The sequence below is a fragment of the Anopheles ziemanni genome, chromosome 3 (assembly GCF_943734765.1).
Source record: "Anopheles ziemanni chromosome 3, idAnoZiCoDA_A2_x.2, whole genome shotgun sequence".
NCBI lineage: Eukaryota > Metazoa > Arthropoda > Insecta > Diptera > Culicidae > Anopheles > Anopheles ziemanni.
In genome coordinates, this window is record NC_080706.1 from 29044585 (window position 1) to 29061312 (window position 16728).

General features: G+C 44.2%; 1 protein-coding gene across 1 annotated transcript in view; it reads right to left on the reverse strand.

The window, feature by feature from the left end:
• Positions 1–13355, reverse strand: part of LOC131289439 (uncharacterized) — a 59906-nt gene extending 46551 nt beyond the window's left edge. The window contains exons 1-2 of the mRNA XM_058318697.1: positions 13251–13355; positions 456–554 (exon numbers count right to left, since the gene is read on the reverse strand). Of these exons, the coding sequence (XP_058174680.1) occupies positions 456–554; positions 13251–13355 (204 nt within the window). The remainder of the gene's footprint in view (positions 1–455; positions 555–13250) is intronic.
• Between the last annotated feature and the right edge of the window lie 3373 nt (positions 13356–16728).

Genomic DNA, 16728 nt, shown 5'->3' on the forward strand with positions numbered 1-16728 from the left:
AACAACAAACAACCAAATAAATAAAATGAAATTTAAAGGGAAAAGTTTAATCGAATAAAATGAAAGCATACAAATATCTAACAGTTCTATAGAGGGTAAATTAGTTAATTATCGTATTACATGAAAACTCTACTATAGATTAAAGACCCGCATTGGTAGCGTAGGATTGTTAATGAGAGTACGCAAGCATGTGGCAGTTTATTCTGGATCTTGTAGGATTATGTTTATGGCTCCAGTCTGACAATGTTTTTACCTGCCGAAGTGTTTTAATGGAATGCTTGTTGATGGTGAACAAGTCTACATATACCTGCACACGGTTTGAAATTTTTATTGTTGTATCGACGATATGAGCTACAGTGTTTGCCGACTTGGTGTGTGATTAGCTCGTGTGCGATGGTAATGGATGGAGGATCGAGGAGGGAGGGAAATTAATCTAGAAAATTGTTAACACAGACCTTTTTCTCCAATTCGCGTGCTCTGGACTGCAGCGTTTCTATCGGTTCACCTATCCTACCCATGCCGGACGACATACCTCTAAGCTGTGCCAGAGCTTCCTGAAAATGGACCGTGTGAAGAGAGAATCAATGAGAAACGGTGTGAGTTGATGAGGATGTGGTTGATTGTAGCTGTCTGTAGGAGGAAGCACCGACTTTGCTCGCCAGGCTGTCGCGCCGAGTTCGTCCAACACATCTTCCCGGGAGCGCAGACTATCGAGTGGAATGTGTTTGGAGCGCTCGGGCACGCCAGTGTGATACACTTTTCCACCCCAGAAGCCCCCCAAAAACCCTCAACGTCGGCTGTGTTGGCTTACATAAATGCATGGAAATGGGGCCAGTTTGGGAGGGCATGATTATTTTTATTTTGTTTTCGCTAAGAGAGAAGAACTCTCGAAGCAGCATGAAATGAAAATTCAATGATCCGATGAGGTGACCTCGAAAGTGGTGATGCTCTAAAAACGTTTGTACTCCACCATACAGCGGATAAAAGAGGGGAGGAGTGGCAGGGGACAAATCTAATCAACTCGAAACGGAGCGGAAATGAGTTTCCGGTCCGTGGCGTAAAAGCTGGAAATGGATAATGGAAAAAGAAAGCGACACGATTCGGTGTGCCGCGTAAGGAGTGGCGATAAATTTTAACGTTTTTCGATAGCAATTATTTTTAAGCTGTAGCCCTCATTAATAATCATTCTTCTCGACGCGTTCCGGCTTCAATTGGGTTGGAAATCTCAAATTGAATTTATAAAAAAAAAAAGTGTACATACGAACGTCACAACAGTTTCTGCAGGCAAATTGGTTAGGAGAATTAACTTCAGACTAAAACCCAACCTTTTCCTATGCAGAACAAAAACCAATTCGTCCATTTTCCAAACGCCACTCTTCAATAGATAATTAAAGATGGATGGAAAAGCAATTAGGACCGGGTTGAGTTGACTTTGAAGACTAATTTTTTCCACACCATCAGCGTCTCGTTCCACTTATCGTCCATTCCCGCCTCGCGTTTTCGGCCGGGGTGCTAAAAAAGAGCACCGCGATATCTTTCTTCGAACAAAGGTAGCACGGAACGATGGAAAGAAAAATCTGCACCCGGCAAGAGCTCATTTCTTTCCACTTTCGTGCCGGGAAGATTGATAAAGAGGAAAGTGCATGGAAATGAACGAATTAAAATTGGTCTGAAATGAGAATGAAAATAAAAACTTACGTCCCCCGAGCAAAGACAACGATGTGTGAGGAAACTCGGAAACGGGGGAGCAAAGGGTCCTATTGGGTGTGTGAGATAATAGAGAGAAAAGGAAAAGTCAAACCGAAGGTTCAATCAAACACCAAAAACACTCCACTTCGACAATGGCAATAATCAATCAAATGCCGCCAGCTCCCGTTGGAGATAATCGTCGGTTCCTTGAGGCCGAGGATGAACGAGAGAGTGAGAGACGCTGCGAGTAACCGAGATGGGGTAAACAAAAATGAGGGCGATATATAGAAAAGAACGATGATTGTACGATTATAATTTCGTAGTGTGCTGGATGGATGGAACGGCTGATGGTACACTAATGGACGTGAGCAAAATGGCCAAAGAAACCAGCCAGCTTCGTTCTGACTTTTGCGCCGCATAATGTAGCTCGTCTGGAACCTTTTGATTGTAAGACCTTTTTTCGCTCCTTCCAAAAGTGACAAACATGATAATTATGACAAAAAGATACCTACACCACGGTCTTCTTTAAACGCGTCACAAAGATTAATAATAAAGTTGCTAACAAGCAACCGTTACGCATTAACGCGGTAGTCCACTTTGAATGAGGTCGATCAATCGTGGTGTGAGTTATTACACAAATAGGGATAAAATTATGTATTTAGTCGATGGTTTATGATGATGTCAGCCTAGAATAATTGAAGGACTCTTCTATTAAACTCTATGTTGTCTGGGTTTGTAGTATTTCCCAAATCACGAAAGCCGGTTTTAAAGTAAGAGTAAGCCATACTTTGTCATGACCGTGTAAATCTTTTTTGTAGCCAATATGGCGTAGATGACACGTCAATTTCGGAGGTCGGCTAGACGCACACCATGGCACGAACGAACGCTTGTCACAGCTTGCGAGCAGACGGGGATTGAGCTTTCGGACGTGCCAATGAGTGCGCAAAGTGCCTCCAAAACTGGATCCAGCAAAGGTACTGACCCGAGATAAATTCGCATACTTCACGCTGGGATGGTCGGAGCCGTCATAAAAGAACTCCAAGTAACTCCTCTACAGTTTTTCGATGACACAATTACAATGTGACGAAGACATGACTGGTTTATCTCGCATAGTTTTCTTTGAATGTGACTGAGTTTGTGGTGTTTGGTGGTACATGAAATGAGCGATTTGTGCGACGACAGCTCGAGTCCTTTCGATTCGATTCCGGCAGAGCAAACCGAAAAGCTCCAATCGACGGTATTTATGAAGGGAAAAACTAGCAAATTCATGCATATTAAGGTAAGTAAGGGGCAAACGGGATTATTAAAAAGTAGAAAATAACTTTGATTGCAAAACCTTTTAATCAAACCGTGCATTATATTTTGTTTGTTCTAGTGGACTAGTAAAAGAGATAAATCTATATGAACGGGTAAAACGTATACTTACTAGAGCTTATAATTCGGAATTTGGTTCGGACGTTTCTTCAGCTGATTATCTGCCTCATAGTAATTCATATTCATAATTCGAGACGTTTTGCTGTTGAAGCAATTTGATCCGTAAATAGTTTTCTCAAGCTTTCGTTTTTATCAAATCGCCATGCCGACGGACCACGCAAAACACAGTTGATAGCAATCGGCAGTATCCTGAGAGAGTCTTTCTCCATCGTTGATAAACATGTTCTTAACATTGTTCAAATATGGATGAGTATAATTTCGAAATCCTTTCACGTAAAGTGCCATCGGAGAAGCTCGGTATAGTGGTGAACCAAAATGAATGGGCAAAATGGCTCTATCATTGCTTCACCTCGCCCCCCTTCGATCGGCCATTTTGACACTCGAGCTCTATCGTGCACGCCCTCTGGAGGTGTGGCAGTGTCGGGATACCCCTTCCACGCGGGGGACATCCGCTTTTATGTGGGTATAATAATCGAATGGCAAAAAGTAATATCGCTTATGTCATAAGCGCGCGCCCTCTCCATTGGCGGGGACTCTCGATACCTCTGCTCCTGGCCCCTGGAAGTGGTTTCGGTAAATGAAAATGTCCGTACATGTCGTGTCGTGTCTATTTGTATGTAATAATGGATAAAGTATGTTCCATTAGGAAGAGCACCCGGTCGGTAATGTTTGGTCGTTGCGTTCAGTCGAAAGGCAGAAGGCGCACATTGTTTAAATTAGTTTGCTGCTTTATGTCTGCGAGTTCTTAGAGTCATAAATTTATTCAAACTCCCAAATAAGAAGCAATACTTTAGTAATAAGAATCAAAGATAGTCAGGAAGATTTAGCTTGGCGTGTTGTGGTTGACGAGAAACATTTCTCAGCTAAAATTTGTACAACAACTTTACCTTATTTTTCCCACAGTTTCCCGGGTGCATCTGCGCCATCCGTTACCCGTTATGTGTCGCATACCGTAGGAAAACAGGCGACACTCTAGCCTTCGTTATGTACCGCAAAAGGACACGTTCGAACGTAGATAATACGATACGACGCAATATGGCAGGCAGATAACGCCGGTTGCACTCTGGACTCTCTAGACGGCAGTTTCCAGCGTAAAGTTTCGCAAAAAGTCCCCCCCCCCCCCTCCGAGCTATCGTTTAAGCACCACCGTCATCAGTCTGGATGTCGTCGGGTGATGACATGGTCGGCGGAAGATAGCGTCCCGTGTTCGCTTGTGACCGATTTATTAATAGCAGCGCTATTTAGAGCCACTGTCACCGCTGGATGACCGACAACACACAACGATGTTCGGGGTCGGGGATGGACGGGGCAGCGAAGCGAAAATGCAAACTGGCGAGCGTGGATTACAAGGGCGTCGCTTTAGCGCAAACGGGAAAGTAAAGAATGAGAGTACGAGAAAGAAAAACACCTTTGAGAACGGACATTCTTCCTTCTTTAGGTTTTTGCTTCCAACGGGGCGAAATAAATCCCGACTGCTGCTAAAGGCTCGTGCACTATCTAAAGATAGTTAAAATTAGAGAGTTAAACAAGACGCTACTATTTTGCCACCAGACCGGACCATCTTCCTCTCGGAGCCACGGAGCGCACTTTATTGGCCTGCGGAAACTTGCAGGCTTCGGTCGTATCGATTATCCTCTCAGCCCCCCATCGGCAGTTTCCCTTCCGGTGTGGTCGTCTGAAGGACGCTTTTAGATCGGAATCGCGTCAACTCGTAGCATCTTGGCGTACGAAGGCCCCGGCCAGCTTGATCCAATTTTCCTGTTCGCTTCCCTCTCAATCATCTGCACTTGCAGCGCTTTTCCCATCGGGCGGCTCAATATTACGAGCGCCAGATTTTGCCGACACATTTTCCACTCCTTCTACCCCTCGCCATACCCTTGACCTCCGGTCTTGACGGTTTCTGCTTAAGTCACGTTGCTGCCGGAAAACTTTCCCCCGGACCCAACAGCATGCTTGCAGTTCAGAAGTTTTTCTTTGAAATTGTGTTTCACTATAATTATTATTTTCCTGATTTGTGCTACTCCTGCTCGAAGCATCGTCTTGCCGGATAAAAAGTAGACGAAAAGTTTACCATGCTTAATTGATTTGACAGCGGAGTCGCCGTGCCGTTGGTTGATCTATTATTGCAAGGCAAGTTTCACTTGGTTCGTCTCCAATGCAGAGCTTCTTTGTCCTGTAGCTGAAGGATGCTGCGATACAAAGTTGTTTAACAATGCAACGACAAGACTTTACAGAGCTGTACATTTCATTTAAAGTTCTTGTATCAAGCAAACTTCCTTCCTAGTTTTATTTAAATGTGAACTGTTTAAAAAGTTTAAAATGCATACCAAAAAATACATTTTAAAATAAAATACGACTTTAGGTTTATATTAAAATAATGAATCTTTATCCTTCAAATCCTAAATGAATCTTAGCTTAAACACAGCTTTAAAACTTTCTTCAAGTGCATGTTTATTTCAGAGATTCTACTATTAAGCTTCTTAGTTTGTTGCCCTCGTTGACATCGGAGATTTTTGCATCCTTCAGTTTGGTATCTGAATCCATTGAGCAGTCAACCTTTGACACGATCAACGTGGGTAGCGCTCCATTTATTTTTTTAAATCCTCTTTTGGCGCAGGAAAACCATAATCGTTAAACGCTCTTTATGGTAATCTATTAAGCCATCGCCCTTTTTTTCCCCGGCTCATAGCGTCCGTGTGGATTAACCTTCAAGGACCTAGCGTACCGCGTTCGGTTGACATATTTGGCAATATCCAGCAACATCGCCATTCTTCGAGCGTATTTCGAAAAAAAAAACTGTGAAAAAAGCGCCACACAAATGGATTCTGATTGCAGGGTGTTGTCTGCGAGGAGATGATGATGGAAATCGATGCTTATGGTTCGGTGTCGGGGATTTTGATTCGAAAAAGGGTATGAGTTCTTTTTATCTCTCTCGCTTTTTTTTTGCCGGAAGGCGCTAAAAAAGGAGTGAGGATTCTCACTGAATAAGACGGTGCAGTTGTAGAGATTATGTTCTAAAGCGCTTTTCCGCTTTTTCTTCGGTTTCTTTCTATGTAGTCAAATCTTATCTGAATGTTGATCTTATCGATCCATGTTTGTTAACAATGAAAAAAGCTATTTTTAGTTCAAAGAACCGTAAAGCTATCGAATGTTTGCTTTAGTTCACTTCATTAACATATCTGAAGTTATGGTATGTGCGCAATAAATTTGCGCATTTTTCTGCTTAAATGTTTCTTATTAAAATTATTTAAGACGATGAAGCATGGGGTCTATTTGTTTTATTGGTATATATTGTGTTAGCACACCTACGTCTAAATCAATATATAGCTCATTCGGTACTCTAACACCATGTAAAATATTGACTGGGACGTGTGGTTTGTTGCTTGTGCAGTGCTGCCGACGATAAATCAAACATGAGTAGCATTAGATAAAACGTTTCACATGCCGGAGAGTGAAATACTTCTGCTACCGGCACGGGCCCAAAACCCCTATCGGCTTGCGGTGTTGAAATCGCATAAATTATTGATACTTTCGGCACATGGGGGTCCATGCTCCGTCCAGGGGGAGGGGGAAGCGAGGGCCTGGAGGTGGACTGTGGCGAAGATTTCCCCCATGGCCACAACTTTTCTATCGCCCGCGGGCGGCAGCGCAAACATGAAGTCTTCGTCGGAGCCTGGTTGAGTCCAAATTTACTGTCCAACCGCCGGGTGAAGCTTTTCCTTCGTGCTTGGGGAGGTTTTTCTTTTCCCCCTGTTTGCTTCATTGCTCCACGCCTTACGGGCACGCTTTGATAACTTAGTTTCTTGGGATGGTTGCGAAAAACCCCGAACGGAAGCCCACGCTGGAGCCCACGGGCAGCCGGAGTGGTGCGTTTGGGTTGACTTTAGGGTCGCCTGTGTGGGTTCGAATGGAAAAAAAGGTTTGGATGGCGCCAGCCGCGCAGTGTTTGGCAGCCGTTTCCGTTCGATTGTGCACAGAATCGAAGGTAAAAGGTATACGAACCGGCCGACCGGAGGAGTTATGAGTTACGGCCGACGTCTCATAAATAATCGAAGCTCAGCATTTTTCTTCGCTACTTCCCTGCTTTATTGTATCGAAAAGGGCTGCGACGAAACAAAAATAAAAACTACGTGAATCGAAGCGAGCAGAACCAAACTTCGGAGGACGCCGAAAGCCTTTTCTCCTCCTAAGAACGCCGCTGGATTGGCCTGCTCTCGCATGACACGGGTCTCGTACGGTTGTTTGAAGTCTAAAAATATGCTTTCCCCTTTTCGCCATGATGCCAACGTCAGCGCCATCGATCGGTCGTCGGTCCCTCATTGCTCCGCGGGACGCGGTTCTGGCTGTGCAAACCGTTTTTCAATTGTCTTGTCATGATTAGAGGGATAAATTATGATTTGGTGAATCGAACGGAAGGGACAAAAGTGGCTCGCTCGCAATTTAGGGGTTTCTTTTCCCTAGGCCACATCGTAGCTGACAAGATTTTGGTGTTTTTTTCCGTGGGAAAAACATTGACGAAAATAAAATGGTACAATGGTTTCCACCGTCGAATCGATACAAATTGTTGAACGGGACGCTTTAACTAGAATCTGTTTTTCCTCTACCCTCCCGAGTGGACCCTTTTTTCTTCCTCGACAAGGAAGGTGTACATGCCATTTACATCGCCCTTCGTAAACCGGCCGTTTGAGGTCGAGAAAAACGAGTTCGAAGGGAAGCAGATACACCAACCGAAACGAAGATTGACACAAGTAGGGTACGCATTTACAATCAGTACGAGCTCCTGGACGAACTGCGAATGAGTGTTGCTGCTTTTTCTGCACAATACCGATCCGGACACTTTCGTGTTCGTGACGTAAAGGCACCGCCTGTCTGCCAGTCTGTCTGTCTGTCTGCCTGTCTGCCGGATTGTCTGCCGGCGGACAGCATCGAGGACCTTTGTGCAGTAGGCTCCTTGGCACGGGACATTTATTCATGACCCGTTCGCTGTCGTGAATTTCCCGGCATGATTAGCCGACCCAATCGAGCAGCGTTTCCACTGGTCGGCCGTAGAATGTTGGTGAAACGATTTGCATAATTATGGTTTGCAAATCATTACTACGAATGATTCGATACGTTGTGGTACATGGCATCGGTTGCGCTAAAAATGTAAGTTTGTTATTGGAAAACCCTATGATTGAAATCATTGAAGTGAACGTTCGTAAAAGAGTGTTCTAAGCTTCGAACTATATCATAACGATTTTACTGCCGGCCGTAGAATTTATCTGATCAAAAACAAATGCATTTGATATTCGAAGGTAAGCAAAACGATCAAATTAAATCCAGTTTGTTTATATTGAATGACACATCGAAAGGAAAATCATCTGCATCAATTGCTGATCTGCTGGCTCCACAATTTTAATGCACAAACAATTGTAAATTTGACTCAAACTGAAGATAATTATCCTCGCCACTCGTGTTGTGCCATTAAAAGTCGTCGTTTTACCGTCGTATAATAAGTGCCAAAAGTGCACATGCGATAGGACTTTCCTCTCGAACAGCGGGACGGTCGTTAAATTTCGAATCTGACAAATTTGGAAGCTAAACATTTCGCTCCACGAAAAGCCACCAGTAAATTTTGGGAAGCCGTCATGAAAATCCTACCACGAGAGGAGATAAGTAGTGGAACAACAATTTAGGGAGGGGTGGGGTGGGTGAACTTAGAACTGCACATATACACCCACACATGCGATATAGAAGAATAATGGAGAAGAAAAGAAAGAAACATGAAGGAGAAAAAGTTAAGCGAAAGAGATGGGGAGAGTTTGCAGACGCTAAACGGATACCGGTGGACCTCAAAGCGATTCGAAACCGCTGGAAAATCAACCCGGGTCTGTTAGACCCCAGTCAGCGTAGGCATCCTTTGACCTCCGGGGGAGGGATTTTGTCGGCGCATCCGGTTCCCATGCCCCGTAGGGGCCATAAGTGCTTGCGGATGCTCCGTGCGCGAAAGTTTCGGCAGCCTCAGTCGGATGGAAAAGGAGAAGCAACTCCAGGGTACTAACAAAAAAAAAAAGAAAAGAAAAGAAAAACCCCAGCTAAAAATCACTCACACTCAAACTACCTTTCAGCAGCTTTCCCCAAACCAAATGGAAAGCGGTGGGGCAACGAGAGCGGTGTGGAGGGCTTTGCATAAAACATCAGCTCACATAATCTTTGCCGACGAACTGCTCACCGAAGCAGAGCAGATCGGCTGAGACTCATCGTCGAGGGTTTCTCAAGCGTTCCTTCGGTGGAAAGCGGCCACGTTTTCGGCCGGTTCGGCAGGGGAAGGACGAGGGGGTGGCACACACGGGCTACACATGCCGGTCGCTGCGTAGGTTGAGCCGTAAAATCCGGGCATCGCATCCGGGGTTCGAAGTTGAAAGCTTCTCCGATCATGGAAACGGTTCACTTCAGGCACACATACGCACACGAAGGCGATTTCGGTAAAGGATGAACACTTTCGCCGCAGGGAGAGGTGACGCTTTGGGAGGGGAGACACGAACCAGTATCCGGTATTTTTGGGGCTTAGAGCATGGTGAATGTTCAATTTTCAGCCATTTCCTGTGAAAGTAAGCAACGGTACTTGGGAAAACTGCCCCCCCAACCAACCTCCGCCGCGCTCTTCAGTGGATTGTTTGGATTCCACGAGCCAGCTAGGCAGCACCCCAGACCAGATTGATTCGGTGTTCAGCACAGCAAGCCTACCGAACGTTCCGTGGTATAGGAAAAACGGCAAGGGCACGTTCGTGTCCGGTGATCCGTAACGCTTCTTCTGAAGCTGATGGGATGCTTCGGGCAGATGAAGCGATACACCGGGCCTCGAGCAGGTTAAAGCCAAAGCAGCGAGTGAAACTCCACATCCAACGTTCGAAGCGAAAAGCGTTCTTTCCTCACGTACTGCCACAACTGGTGGAAAATTGAGGGCAACTTTTTTTTTTGTTTTCTTTCTTCATACTGGCAAACTTTTGCTCTCCCTCCCTCGCTCCGAAGACTAAGAGGAGCCACTAATTGGACGATGTTGCAGACGGTTCGGGGTCCAATGATTGCCAAATGGATCCTCAGTCCGGCTCCGGTTTGGCTTTTCATTCGACGAAATGAGAATCAAAACAAACAGCTTCTTTGACCCACAGCCGAGCACTGCAAAGGTAGATGGAGCCCCTGCCCTGCGGGTCGATGTCGGATAGCTTGGAATGGACATCGGGCTGGCTGTGCAGAACGAGCTCAGTGATGTGAACGGAGCATCTCAGGTGATCCGAGTCAATTACAGGTGAAGTTTTGTTTTCCACTCGCAACCAAAATAATCATACCCCATTTTTCGAAGGTTCCTTTTTTTCACAGCAATCAGTTGCAGGTAGAAAATGAAAATGCTTAGAACGAGCTATCCTGCAGAGACGGTATAAAAATAATTAATTTGAAATGAGAATGTTTTTGAGTATTGTTTAGTTTCGAAGAAACTCTACATCGTAAGCATGTAGAAAATAAAATAAATAAAAGTATGCGGTTTGCTTAAGGTTCTTTCCTAGAAACGATTCTGCATGGTTTACTTTTTGCACATGATTCGATGCTATTTTACGCGTGGGTATGTTGTTTTTAAATAATATATACAGTTTTACCCTCGACCGCTGCAAAAACAGCTAATCGATTGAAAGTCATTCGCCAATGTCAGGCAAATATAGGATCATTTGTTCAGCCGGGTTCCATTTCGTTTCGCCAGGACTTTCGCCGTCACGAAATCAACCAAGCCTAACCTAAGTACACACCTACGTATAGCACCACCGAATCGGAATGCGTGCTGTTGGGCAATTGCTTTATCTCTTATCAGCAAAAATCATGGGCTGAGTTATGGTGGAGACGAAGCCAACGGCGAACTGAATTGAGCCCCAGAACACGCGAATAACCGTTCAAGGTGTCTTTGAATTCGAAAGTGTGGGAGTGGAGGGCCGGAACGTAATAATTAGTAAAAACGAACCAATGATATACATCGTTTCGTATTCGTGTACTGTTTCGTTTTATATACATTTCATATACGTGCCAGTTTACGTTGGTTACAACTTACTTTTCGTTACTTAATCAATTTCTCTGGACGGTTAAAATGTTTCCCCAATTCTGATTGGACTGGTCCAACATTTACAAGTATTATGTACTCTTGGGGCGCTGACGGGTCCCTTTATTATTCGGAAGTCTTTTTGTTTTCGTTTTGTTTCACTTGCTTGGCGTGAACATGAACTATTTGCAAACAAATCAATTACGGTTTCGGCCACCGACTTTGGTTCATCTGTAAGACTGCCTGAGGTCAGCATATTGACAGATTGGAACTATGACCTCGTGGATGGTAGGGACCGAAGCATATAATTTGCTTATAATTTTTCGCACAGAAACATCGCATTTTTTGTTCACATCGAGTTTCAATTCCACCTCCGAACAGAGGGAGAGTGAACGTTTACATTTAATCAACCACACATCTGAGGCAATATTAAAAGCACACACACTTTGTTGGTGTTTTCGGTGCGATCCTGCGTATGGATTGGACCATTTTGGCACGAGTGAAACGCTGAATTGAATATTTTCGGGGCCCCCTTTTGGCGACCAACGAGTCCAACAGTTTTCTACAGCGTCCATACATTTGTTATAATTAACTTTCCATTTTCTGTGGAAACGGGAAAGCCTGGATTTGCCCAACATCGGTTCAGCTAAAAACGATTTTTACGGGGGTGTAAGTGCTAGTGTGCGTCGGTGGAGCAAAATAATTCAACAAGGTTTAATAATTGGCAACTGCCAGCAGAAGGTTCGAACCATGTACATATGAGGGAACTGAGGGTTGTCCACTGTTTGAAAGGGAGGTTTTCTGAGGGGGTACACGCAGGAGAGATGCTATTTGATTTACATCGACCGCAACGGATGATGCTGGAGCAACAACGTTCGATGGTAAATTTAATTAAAAGCTTTCAAGCTAAAACTCCCATGGAATAATGATACAGTGGATTGCAAAGGTGGACCAGGGAATGAAAACAAAAAACATTTAACGATTTAAACAGGATGGATTGTTGAACACACGATGGTTGAAGTTACTCCTCGTAACAGTTTTTATTCGGCTTTAGAAAGTGTGTTAGAGTATTTTTTCTTTAGCAAATCATTCTTCTCACGTGACACTTGCGACGTTAAGGCTATGACTAAGGATCCTTTTGGGATAGCACAAATGACTATTCACAGTTTTGTTGAACCAACAAACATTATTGCAAGCAGGTATACATAATATATCCGGTGGCGGATCATTTAGATCGGTCATTTATTTTAATCCGTCTAATTTTGAAACATAATGAAGCGAACAAACGGGTTAATTATGTTAACCAAACCGTTCGACCCGCCGTAAAGCAAAACTGCCCCTCAACTTCAACAGATGGGAGAGCGCAAAGCGCTACGTGATCTCCACCAAACACCGATTGCCTCGAGCTTAACGAGTTTTCTATGGTAATATTGGGCACGTTCACCTTCAGCAAACTTTCGCGAAATTCACCATTGAAGTACCCTTTTTTGCTTTTGGTTGTCCCACGCCGCCGGAAACGGTCTTGAGTGTATGCTTCCATTTGGATGGATCATTGAACTTGATAAATTTAATTTAATTTGCTTTCGTTTTCCTTTTCCGGTCGGTGTGCTGTTTGATGGTACAAGTTAATTTAAGCAATGAAATACGAAAAAGTTGATACTGTATAATATTTCTTTTTTTCCGTTATTTGTTTGTGTAAAAAGTACCCATCATTGGATCATCAATTTAGGATAGGATAGAATACACAATCGTGTACCTTTACTGAAAAATTCGATTGACGATTGGGTTGTCTTACATTTTCCCAAAGAACATGTTTATCCTTATATAAGGATGTAAGTTATTGGTTTAAAGGAAATTAACATAGAAATAAAGCAGTTGCGATGGAGAAGTAATGAACAAGAGCAATGACAGGTATCGAAAATATCGCCCATTCTTTCGAGTAGTTGAAATATCAACTCCTATCGTGGTCACCCGCATTGGTATACAAAATAGATTCTCATAATTATACACATCTCACAAATATAAACTAATAATATTATGGAACATTCTGCTCGTGACATACCTGGTGTGCACGTTCTGCTTCCGCTCGGCGAGCTTCGGCATCCCGAAGTTGCATACTGAGTGAGTCCAACATGGCGTCAGACACCCACAGTGCGTCGTTGGACATCGTCTGCAAGGATAAAAGTGTGGAAAAAACATGAAATAGTACAAAGAGAGGAAGTATAAATGAAATTCTCAGCGATAACGAGTCACCCGAAAATAATGCTGTAAATGCTATCTACGGCTGTGCAGAAACCCTCCACCATCATACAATTCTTCTTTTCCGTGCCCCAGGAAACGGTAGTGTTTTTAAGAAAATTCCCAAACCCATCGCGCAAAAGAAATGTAAATTATTTCAAATGACTTCAAATCTGCTGCATTACGAGCATCCCATTTCGCTCAGGCGCCGTCGGTTGCCGGCGTGCAGACGTTTTCGCTACGAAATGGAGACGCCCGGTAGCTGATAAACGATTGTTACATGAAAATGGAAAACCAACGTGAGCATTTAGTGCTGAATGGAGATGAGAAGACGGTCATAAAGCGGGCTGGGAGGGAGAAAAAAACAGTCAAGAATTTCTTACGATAGGAGGCCGCAAATGTAGGGTTCTTATGCCACATAGAGCCACCATCACACGGCAGGGGAAGGAAAGCTGGATCGGGTTTTCCGGCACGAAGCTTGAAAGACTTTTCTGCGTATGAAAGCAAACGAACGCTCCAGAACGCTGGCGTCGGAAGGGAAGATAAAAGCCACGGCGCGACCATTACGCGAAAACCGGGGCGAAAACGGCATGCCAATGAGCGGGCGTTGTCGGGCCGGGCTGGGAAAATAAATTTTCCTTCCCGTAAAACCAACCCCAAATCGCAGTCTGCTGGCCTAGTTTTCCGAAGGGAACGCACAACATGCGTCCCACCGGCAGCTCCCTGCCTTTCCATCGGGGGAAAATGTTAATTAGACACGCTCGGTTGGTGTCCAAGCAGACGTGCCGATCTTGTCGTTGTTGAAAATTTCGAAACCACGTGGTGCTGCGCGTGAAAGGGGCGTCATTGAGACAGGCCTCGAAATTTGTCGCAAGGGTGCGAACTTGAGCAAACGTTCACCGCGCAAGATGAACATCAAACGGAAGGAAAACGCGACTGCCAAGTCGACACAATCCTAACAGGTTTAGTGCATATTTTCCAAAATGACAAATTTCCAACAACATCAACATAAACCGGGAGCACTTTTGAAATTCGAGCAGAATTTATTCGCTGGTCGAAACCGACCGAACCGCCTTCATCTAGCTCACAGGATAATTCTTTCCGTGCTTTTATGTTTATGTTTTATGTTGCCGGCACACTTAATCGACGGTCCAAGGACGAACCATCGCCGGGCCTGAAATTATCTACCATCAAGTGTAATCAAATTTCGATTGGTCGCTTTGTGCTGTTGGGCCGAAGCGCTCCGGTTGCCACACGAAATGCTGGGTGTATTCAAATTAGGGATGATGTTTTATTCATCTACGTTCTCCGATCGGGTCGGATTGTCCACCCTTTGCTCGGAACCCCCCGGACGTCCCCACGAGCCACAGACAACAACAACTCGGACACTTTTCTGATGCACGAGATTGTCTCTTTTTATCCACGGAAACATTATTCCTGCTGTCAATCGATGGGAGTACCTTACGGCTTTCCCCTGAAACTTGGCCGCTCGGTAGCAGTAATTGCATCGTGCAGGAATGCATGAAAGTTTGATCGTTTTTCAAATGTCCCGAGAGCACGGCCGAACGTTGGCTTCCACTTCGGACTGAAGTTAATGTAAGCTCACTCGTGCATTAGTGCCAATGAAGGTGTAGCACTTGGCGTTGTATATTCATCACTTCACAGATTGATCGTATCTCCGATGGGTGGGCGTTGCATTCAGAAGGAAAGGTATTTATTCACAAAAAGATTTTCCTTTTTTTACACCGCTGGGAAATATTACTTTTACAGCACGCACCGATGAAGAAAGGATGAGTAATAGTTTCGCTACAATGTACTACAAAGTGAAATCAAATTCACTTGAAATTAGCTTCTCCTGCCTGATAAAAAAAAGTGTAAAAGCATGTAGCTAAATTCAATTAAAAATTATTGAAATCGTTTGAAATCCCTTTATAAATTAATTGAAATTCCGGTAGTATCATGTTAGAAAACAAATTTAATTAACAACCAATTTTCCGTTCTCCTTTCCTAATGTAGTATCCTGTTTAAACTTACACTATTTGTTGTAAACGTTTTTATGTGCATTGGTTGTCCACTACAGCGTTTTTATTAAGTTTACTGTCAGGGTCAGAACCATGGAGTGCAAGAGTAGTGACATTTTCGAACCCGGAGTCCACCGCTGCCACCAAGTAGGTCCTCTTAATTGATTTGTGTTTTGTTTTTTTCTCTTTTCTGCCGCTAAATGCCGAGCAGCTGAGCTTGAGGTCAGCAGTTGGCGCAACCCGTGGTCTGTGGAGAGCCGCTGGTGGCTCGAAATTAAGGATAATAATTGCATTCAATTACTGCTACCCTTGCCGCGAAGGCATTTGCAGACGGAAGCGGTCCCTCCGCCGGGTGCTTCGAGCGCAGGATGACGCCGTCGCAGCGAACCCACACCACCGGAATCACCGACAGCCGGGGATCGGAACTAAATTGAATTAAGTTATAAATTATTACTCATTAACCTAGAAACTAGGACCGGCCAGCGCCATTTTCCCGACGCCACAGTTTTCAGAAACGAAAATGTGCATCGGAGTAGCGATCGGTTGTTGCTGGAGTAGTTGTTGTTGTCCCTGACCATCCTCTCGAGGCCCCGAGGCAGCGCTAGTGATAAGTTAAGCCTCGGGTTCGGACGCCGGGCACTTCTTTTCGCTTCGCCGCAAGCTATCCCCTCAGAAGCTGGTTGTTTGGTTGGATTTAATATGTGACAATCGTGACACTAGTGACACTTTCCCTTATCTCTTGAAGCTCACAGCAACAACCCTAACCAAGAGAGAGACCCGTCTCTCCAAGCAACAGCAACAACCCTAACCAAGAGAGAGTCCGTCTACCTAACCCCACTTTTACCACCACTTTTTGCTGATGTTGGAATGATAAATGAGATGTTCCGGCGGAAGAAGATTGATTAGGGAATTACCGTCGTGTGGTTTTACAGTGCAGCACACTTGATGGTCAGACACACACTTCCAACAGGATAGCAGGACAATTCCGGACAATTATTTATTTCAAGGCTATTTTCAAATATGCATTGAAATAGTAATGTTGTAAAATTCCTTTCATGATAATTCCTAATACGTATGTACAGAACAGATAACCCAGATCAAATAACATATTCAAGTTACTAAAACTTCTTCAGATTGGTCTTAAAATTTCCTTATCTAAATTCTGAATGGGTCATGCATGAGGTTGTTAAAACCACTTCGTTAGAGCGAAACCAACATTCCACTCGATTTAGTATATTTGCGATGCTTCCGGAGGACACGAAACATGCTGAAATAATTGTT